Source organism: Egretta garzetta, unplaced genomic scaffold, assembly GCF_000687185.1.
Source record: "Egretta garzetta isolate BGI_Z169 unplaced genomic scaffold, ASM68718v1 scaffold188, whole genome shotgun sequence".
NCBI lineage: Eukaryota > Metazoa > Chordata > Aves > Pelecaniformes > Ardeidae > Egretta > Egretta garzetta.
The window spans coordinates 4,331,644-4,340,556 of NW_009260622.1; the positions used below are offsets into that span (position 1 = coordinate 4,331,644).

An 8,913-nucleotide genomic window follows, 5' to 3' on the forward strand; every position below is an offset into this window, starting at 1 on the left:
CGGGTCCAGAGGAGGGCCACAAAAATGATCCAGGGGCTGGAGCACCTCTCCTATGAGTACAGGCTGAGGGAGTTGGGCTTGTTCAGCCTGGAGAAGAGAAGGCTGCGGGGAGACCTGATTGCAGCCTTTCAATACCTAAAGGGGCCTATAGGAAAGATGGGGAAAATCTTTTTAGTAGGGCCAGCTGTGACAGGACAAGGGGTGATGGTTTTAAACTAAACCAGGGTAGGTTTAGACTAGATATAAGGAAGAAATTCTTTACAATGAGGGTGGTGAAACACTGGAACGGGTTGCCCAGAGAGGTAGTGGAGGCCCCATCCCTGGAAACATTCAAGGCCAGGTTGCATGGGGCTCTGAGCAACCTGATCTAGTTAGCAGTGTCCCTGCTTACTGCAGGGGGGTTGGACTAGATGACCTCTAGGGGTCCCTTCCAACCCAAAACATTCTATGATTCTATTGGGATCAGTGTTTGCCACAACCTGGCCAAAAGGGTCTGGGAAGCTGCTCCTTATGGTTCTGCGGATTTTTCTCCCTGTTGCTCTGAAAAGAGCATCACTCCTCACAGTTTTCCAAGTTCTCATGAAAACACTTACAGTTAGGAAGTATTTGACATTGTTATGCAATGGCCCAGTTTTTCCAAGTCCTAACTCACCTCTGCCTGGTTCTTTTCCACCTTGTCTTTATCAGCATGAATCTTCCGCAACAGATTTTTAATTCGCTTGTCACAAAACTGGTACCTTTTGCTGTTGCTCTCATTCAGCTTTCTTATTTGAGCTACCAGAAAAGAGGAGACCTGGGAAGGGAAGAAGGAAGAAAATAGGAGTCAAATGAAGCAGAGCTGAGGATGACATTTAAGAACCTAAACATCACTTTATGAAGCTCCTTAAATAGACAAAATATCCATATACCTTGAAAACAACTTGCCTTGGAACTCAGCCAGAGGTTTTGCCTACAGACATATAACTCCTCTGAAATCTCCAAGGCTATGCTTTCCCCTATTCCAGTTCTAGGCAGATCAAGACACTGCTACACCGTACCACAGGACGCTGGCGCAACTTACTGTCCAGAGCAAATCCTGGTAATGGATCATCATCCGCACAACATCCGCCGCCCCCTCTGCCAGCTGTTTCTCCTTCCCCTCAGGGATCTTGTTTGGCAGCCCCTTGTGCATGAAGAGGTTTGGGGCCATGACTGTGGAAACGTTCCAGAGGTTCATTTTGTTGTTGTTCTCCCTGGCAACCACCTTGCTGAGAAATTCAAGTAGAGCCTAAAGAGAGGGGAAGAGACTTAAGACATCCATTGCTAATAGTCCTCAAGAAACTACTGTGGCAAATGCTGGAGAGATCATTTAATTAGCACTTTTTCTTCATATCCATGAGCAAATCCTACTTCTCCAGTCAGGAAGTTCTGTGACCGATTTCTAATCCTAGGATAGCAACAAATAACCATACCAAGCAGAGAGACAGTTTGCCCAGCATTCATGAATCAGGAGAGACAGCCTATGTGGGGAGTAGATGAGCTCCTACTCCTTGGCAGCTGGCATTTTACAAAGTCCAGTCATAAAAGTTACAGAATCCAAAGATGATCCCCACTTCCCCCAGTATTCCCTTCAAAGCTATTCCCAGATGTGGAAAAATAAACCCTTTTGGACCACCTCTTCTGCCTCACACCTCCACCAAAGCCATGGTGCATGATGGATCTTCGAAGTCAGCCTTGGCTTTATTAACTGGAAGCTGAACTATTCAGGAGAGGAAAAAAACCCAAGCAGCAGCAACAACCTCCACGGTTCTTACAAAGCACAGAATAGCAGAGGTTGTGCACTGCCTGCAAAGCTGATCCCATCAGCAATTATTCTTTCAAAAAGTAGCGATGAAGTGTTTGAAATGCCTTCTGATCAGAAAAGGGTAGGAAGTTATAAGCTTAGCAGCCTTTAAATTTTTTTTTTAAATTGAAATTATCCTTCATAGACGATAATACCACAAACCATTAATCAAAAGACTGAACTTTTTTCCCTATACCTTAGCATGCCCTCAGACAATGTAAAACCTATACATCTTCCACTCCACAGTGAAGTGCTTTAACACACTGAAGAGGAAGAACACGTTTCTAAATGGGATGCTCCAAGACCACATGGATTCCTACTGCTCTTAAGCTTGTAGCCAAAAGGCAGGCTGTGCTAACAGCTTACGTTCACTGCACAGCCTTGTGGTTTGCCCGCTCCCTCCATCATGAGTTTCCATTCTCAAGCCAGTGAAATAAAGCCAAATAGCATGATGTGTTTTATTTACAAAAGCTGATAGAGTTCCATGAATAAAAACCTGGAATGAGAGAATGTTTTTCCAGTTAAATCCAGAACAGGTAGTTTACCTTTAGGGTGTTTCTGTTGGGCTCTGGCAGAATCATGATCAGAAGGTTTAGAGCTTGCAATCTTTGCTTCAGGTCTGGAATATCTAGAGAGGAAGAGCGACAACAGCACGAAAGATTCAGGCTCCTGACACTGTTCTTTTTGAGCGTGGGAATCCCCCAAGGAATAAGGCAATTACTTACTGTAGTGTTTGTCAACTAAAATTTGAGACCTTGGTTTACAAAAGTAAATCAAGCTCATACAGCCTTTATGAAGTAAACTACCTATGTTTTAGAAGACAGGCTGATTTGTTTCAGAGTACAGTCTACCAGCAAGTCAGATGTCCTTGAAGGACATCAGAAGACCCCATTATTCCCCATTTCTAACATGTAAAAAGTTGTGCACTTGAACAGTTAGCTTAACACATTCAAGCCATATATTGAGACACAAACCTCAAAATAAGGCACTTGCAGAACTTTGCATTACCTGCAGACAAGCCAAGATGGGGCACCCTGGCCAGTTGCCACAGCTCAGCCTGCATGCCATTATTTATCAAGTTGTCCTAATTCATGGCAGCAACCTTGCAGCCTCAAATGACACCACATAATTTCAACACAGGTAAGTGTAAGGTCTTGTACCTGAGAAAACACTATCCAGGAGTGCAGCACAAACTAGGATCCACCTGGCTGGAAAGCAGCAATGTGGAAAGGGACCTGGGTGTCCTGGTGGACAGGAGGCTCAATATGGGTGAACAGCATGCTGCTACGGCCAAGAAGGCCAACAGGATGCTGGGTTGCATCAATAAGGGCACCACCAGCAGAGATAAGGGAGTCATTAACCCACTTTACTCAGTGCTTGTCAGGCCACACCTGGAATACTGTGTACAGTTCTGGTCCCCTCTATACAAAAAATGATGTGGACAGCCTGGAGGGGGTCCAGAGAAGGGCCACTAAGATGATCCAAGGACTGGGAAGCCTGCTGTATGAGGAAAGGCTGAGAGAACTGGGTTTCTTCAGCCTTGAGAAACAGAGGCCTAGAGGTGATCTGTACTCAAAGTGTAGTTACAAAGAAGATGGAGAGTCCCTTTCTACAAGGAGTCACGTGGAGAGGACAAGGGGTAATGGTGAGTAATGGATACAAGTTACTCTTGGGGAGATTCCAATTGAACATAAGAGGAAATTTTTTCACAATGAGAACAGTCAACCATTGGAATAATCTCCCCAGGTATATGGTTGACTGCTACACTGGACACTTTTAAGACTCAGCTGGACAGGGTGCTGGGCCATCTTGTCTAGACTGTGCTCTCGCCTAGAAAGTTTGGACCAGATGATCCTTGAGGTCCCTTCCAACCTGGGATTCTATGATAATTTAAGACTCCAGGACAGTGTTCCTGCACACAGACGTATGCGACCAAGCACCAGTGACTATGACTCTCAGGCTGACACGTAATACCACATACAGCACCCAGCACACTGAGTTTGGCTATAGTTTGTATCGTGCTGTGTATTCCCATCGAATCCACAGGCTCCCAACACACCTGACAGGAGAGCCCAAGACCAGCAGAGCTTTGCAATAAAAGAACAAACCAGCAAACTGATGCTAAGCAGCCAAAGCAGGGACTCACTTTGTACGGCAGCAAAAGCAGGGAGGTACTCTGCTGTCAGCAGTGGGGCTGGCAGCTCTCTTATGAATCTTTTCAGTAGCCCAGATACATCATTCTGGTGGACTTCATCCCAGCGGAAAAGGCCGTTATAGAAGTCCCTTTCTAGCTTCTGTTCCAGACTCTATAAAAAAGATGGAATTTATTACATGCTTTAATAAGCAAATAGAAGAGAAATTCTGTAGCTGAGCACTAGGAGAGTAACCCATCAAGTCAAAAGAGCGCAGAGACGCTCACAGCAGACACTCCCAGATTTCCCATCAATGGATGTTTCTAGTTGTACTGGGAAGGGATATAAGACAATTCAGGTTATTTAGATACTTGCTTCAGCAACACACTCCTTGATCACCTCCGACACTTTCAGACACTAAGGAGCTCATACCTTGATTCTGGTCTGGGACCCAGAAACTCTCAAAATGCCCTCTGTTTCAAGTCCTCTCTTTTCCAAGCAGGACAGCAGCTATTAAAAGGGGGAAAAAAGAAAGCTCTTAGGCACAGAGGATGAGAAGTCAGCCCTTCCTTATCATAGGCTTCCTGACCCTCAGGATCAGAGGTGCAAATGAAACCAGAAGGGCACTTACTGCCTGGAGTAACAGAGGGACCTTGGTGTTGGGGAGCAGTTTTTGGTCATTTTCCAACAGGGTGTTAAGTGGAACTCCAAAGAGTCTTTTCTCTGCAACAGAAACATGATGTCACAAGTCTGATCTCCACTAATACAGATGTCAGGGATATATCCTCTACTGCAGACTAAGAGGGCATGTTTTATAAGTGCAGGTACTGGAGAAAAAGAGAGGAACAGTTAACAGGACAAGTGCATTTGACAGTCAGAGATAAACGTGGTGCTAAGTTGTGATGTTATGATCCAGTGACTTCCAGGAGAAATTCTGACCAAGGAAAAAACACCTCTCAAAGGTTACTTATCAAAGACCCTCTCCGTTCTAACATTTCAAACACAAACCTATGAGAAGATCAATGTAAAAGATGCACCCTAAAAAAAAAAAAAAAATCCAGATGAAATACAACTAACCTGTTGTTTTCAGTTTTGCTGCCTTGTTTCTCTTCAGCTCAAAGCCCAGAACATCACAGAGAGCTGTTAGTTCAATAAGGGCCAGTGTGGGGATCTTCTTCATGTCCTGAGCAGATAGATCTCCAATCCTGGTCACTCCTAGTCTGCCCTTGGGGATCTTAAATTTCTAAGGGAACACACATATACACAGTTCAGTGCAAGTATCATTACTAATCCCACTGGTATCAAGTTTTGCTGCATTTTATCATTCCTTACCGTAACCAGGCATCTATTCATTCCCTTGTTTTCAACGCCAGAAAAATGCCCCAAACTACTCCTATTTCTACTCAACCCACAGCTGAATAAATATTTTCCCTTTTCAGTATTGCTCTTTAACTGTATGAGAGATCCCAATTTATCTAAATTAAAGAGAGCCTGATGCCCACCCTAATCTACTTGAACTTTGGAAGCAGTCCAATATATTTGCAAGGAAGAAAACTGTTAGCATTACAAGTAAGAAAGTCCAGTTATTCTCCTCTTTTCAGTGGAAATGACACAGATTCAAATCAAAGTAGCTAGTTTCACACACAAGTACTACTTCTTTTGACCCTTCACTACTCAACGGTTATCCTTGCCCAACACTGCAAGGATAACTGCATTACCTGTCCAAAAATACCAACCTAAAACAGACATGTTCCAACACTATCCATAGAGGACATTTCCAAGAGCTGATCATACAGTTGAGTGAAATGTCTTGTACCCATCTCCACAAGAAGGAACCTAATAAATTCTAATAGAAAAAATTCCTTCAGTGCTTACAGTTAGGGCATTTCCATCCTTTAACCACCTAGATTCAGGCAGGAATGATCCCTTGAGCAGGACAGCTGCTTGCTCTGAGTAGGCAACATCCATGTTGAACACCTCCTCTTTTCCAGGGTTTCGAACTGTGCAGGAGTAATCCTGGGTTTCTGCTACAGAGGAGAAAATGTCTTGAATTTCAGAAAGCCAAAAGGATGAATCTTAGCAAACAAGTGCGATAAAAGAGCAGTTTGAGACAGATTTATTTTTAATAAAAAAACATATTAACATTTGAAAAGCGTTGTCACAGCACAGACCTGAGACTGATCAGTAGGGTAAGATTAGCTTAAAGCCACAACATTACAGCTACAATCACCAGATCACCATACGACATGAGCATGGCCTTAAATTAAATGGCATACCTGTGGCTGACTTCTCTTTACACAATTGTGTACAGCATTTATAGGATTTCACCATACAATCTTTACTAGAGCGATTTTATTTGCATCGTCTAATTGCTTTCTTGAAGAGTTAGTTATTGGTTTGAGTGGCAATTCCTAACACTAGAGCCTGGAAACATTTACTAAATCTACAACTGTGGATAACCGTGTATTTAAAAAAAAAAAAACCCAAATAAAGCAACCGAACCCACAAAAAAGGCCAATGTTTCAGAGCCCAGATTAGTATAATTTCCTTTCCAGTTCCAGCCCGGCCTCAGATCCTACTCCCCTCCCAATCCTGCTCTACATTTAAAAGCTTCCTTCATACTTCTCTGTACGTTTGAAGTCCGTAGATTGTGCCACAACTGCTCTGGGCTGGGCTCCTCTTTCTCTGCTGCTGTCTCCTGAAAAATAAACCAGAATGTGTTTACCTACACAAAATAGAAGTTATTATAAGACAACCCAATTTTAGCAGGAAAAAAAACCCCAAACCAAACCACACCTGGCATTGACTGCTAGCCTAAGAAAATGCTGCTCAAGCTCAGGGCTACAAGACTACTCTAAAATTAAGAATAGTAATTAGAAGATTTGGCAGGCAGGTGGGAAATGTGACTCTCTCACAGACAGTATTTGTGATAAATTTGCACATCATTAAGCCAATTCTTCCTCTCACACAAGCAGCAGCCAATATCCCCCGATTCCATACCTCACCCCCAAAGTTTCATGCATTGAGGGGCTAACAGTGAACCACCTGAGCTGCATGGGCTCTACCCGATGCCTGTGATCACAAGATCTTTCACGAAGAAGAACACATGAAGTAGACATCAGCACCTAAAAGCTTCCCTTCATAGGCTTTATAGTAAGCTACAACTTCAAGTCTAGAGAGAGAAGTGAATCTTTAAAAATATACGGAGGCACTTGGCAGGCAATTCTGCTAATAAAACTCTTACTTTTGCTAGAACTAGAGTATAGGAAAGCTTATTCTATTACTAAAAGTTAGCAACTTTCCAAGAACATGCTTATGACATGGAGTTGTAGACCAAGGACTGACAGTTAAAAGGAACCTGTGCAAAATCATTGCAAATGGACAGGGCAGTTCATCTGCCCAGATGTACTGTATCTTTAGAGTAGGTGCACAACTGGTGAGCTTGCCATGAAAGCAGGACCAATTCATTGAGTATCTGGCTTAATCACACCTCATGCACCAAGTAATGCCGGAGCACCTTCCGATCCAGCTGCTGTGTGAACAGGCCATATCGAACAGTAGTGAAGGGGAAGTATGGAGAAAGGTTCTCATAGAAAAGCCAACAGCTTTGATGCCTCTGAGTAGCTCATGACCTAGGTGGACGGGAGGTGAACTGCAAATCCATCCTGAAATACTGATGGAAATAAAAATCCAAACTACTCTTATGCACCACTGCTTGCACTCTTACAGGCTGAACTGCTGCCACTCAGGTCATGGCTGAACTGAACAGGCTTTAAGCTGGATTTGCTGAACAGATTTTTTCCATAGGTAGAGCCCATTCAAACATTCTGCTTTAAGTATACCAAGAGAGCAATCAGTGGTGGGAAGCATCCAAAATCCGACTGAGCAGTAAGGGCACAGATACTGGATGTGGGTTCCAACTCTGGGACTGTGAGGAAAAAAAACAAAACAACCCTCCACATTCCTGCATTTCTGTTTCCCCACAAAGCAGAGATTTCAAATATTCTTTTGTATGATAAAGGATTTATCACGTTTTGCTACATGCCTCGAATAAGTGTTGTAGCAACACCAGGCCTGTTTTGGTATATGGCTCCTGAATACATCCTTCAGAGCCCCAAAACTGTGCTTGGAACTGGGACGACCCAGAAAACCAGTATGGAAAATTAACCAAAAAGCCTGCTTCCCTCTGGGATTGCTCCAGGAATTCCTCAAAGGTAAAAGACGTCTGCTCACTGCCTACATCCAGTGTCATATCCTAACACCTCTGAAGTTTACCATTTTACATATAAATCACTCTCAATTTGCCTAAGCTGAGCATCAGTCACTTCCCATAAAATAAAAAGGGCAAACAGCACCCCTTGAGTAGACTGTAAAAGACAAGCAAGGAATACAGAGGTTAAGCTCACGACCACTCAGCAAAGAAGGAACAAACAGTCAAATGGACTAATTTAAAATATATTTTCTTACTTTCATTAAAAAGAGAGGTGAAAAACCCAATACTGTTTTTTGTTTCAGTGACCTCCACTAAAGCTGTAGATGTCAGAGGCAACTGCAAAGTTTAAAAAAATTAAGCCAAAGAAAACATGAATAATTCCAGCAGAGTTATTGGAAAAGAGTCCCGTGATCTGGCCCAAAGTAAGAAGTGAGGAAAATGTTTCACTTCCAATTAAATTAAGGCAATTTAAACAGGAAGCTTTAGCATCTTTGTACACGCCTTCATTATACTAAATATCACTTTAAAACATCTGATTTAATCTCAGTTGCTTATCAAATGCAAATTATCAAATATCAATGATCCAGTGAGAGGACACATAAGAATAAGACCTTAAAAATCTCCGTTCCTATACAGTAGAAAGTAAAATTATTTTAAGAGATTTAACAGATTTCTATTCGATCTGCAAATGCCGACGACAAGCTTGCAGCATTACTGCTTTCAGAAATGTCATCTTTTTGTTACCC

At 42.8% G+C, this 8,913-nt stretch overlaps 1 protein-coding gene across 1 annotated transcript in view; it reads right to left on the bottom strand.

The window, feature by feature from the left end:
- The window catches only part of ARHGAP40 (Rho GTPase activating protein 40), a 32,904-nt gene that overhangs the window by 4,454 nt on the left and 19,537 nt on the right, over positions 1-8,913 (bottom strand). The window contains exons 5-13 of the mRNA XM_035900844.1: positions 6,577-6,652; positions 5,830-5,981; positions 5,032-5,197; positions 4,586-4,677; positions 4,387-4,464; positions 3,969-4,128; positions 2,368-2,450; positions 1,061-1,267; positions 653-793 (exon numbers count right to left, since the gene is read on the bottom strand). Of these exons, the coding sequence (XP_035756737.1) occupies positions 653-793; positions 1,061-1,267; positions 2,368-2,450; positions 3,969-4,128; positions 4,387-4,464; positions 4,586-4,677; positions 5,032-5,197; positions 5,830-5,981; positions 6,577-6,652 (1,155 nt within the window). The remainder of the gene's footprint in view (positions 1-652; positions 794-1,060; positions 1,268-2,367; positions 2,451-3,968; positions 4,129-4,386; positions 4,465-4,585; positions 4,678-5,031; positions 5,198-5,829; positions 5,982-6,576; positions 6,653-8,913) is intronic.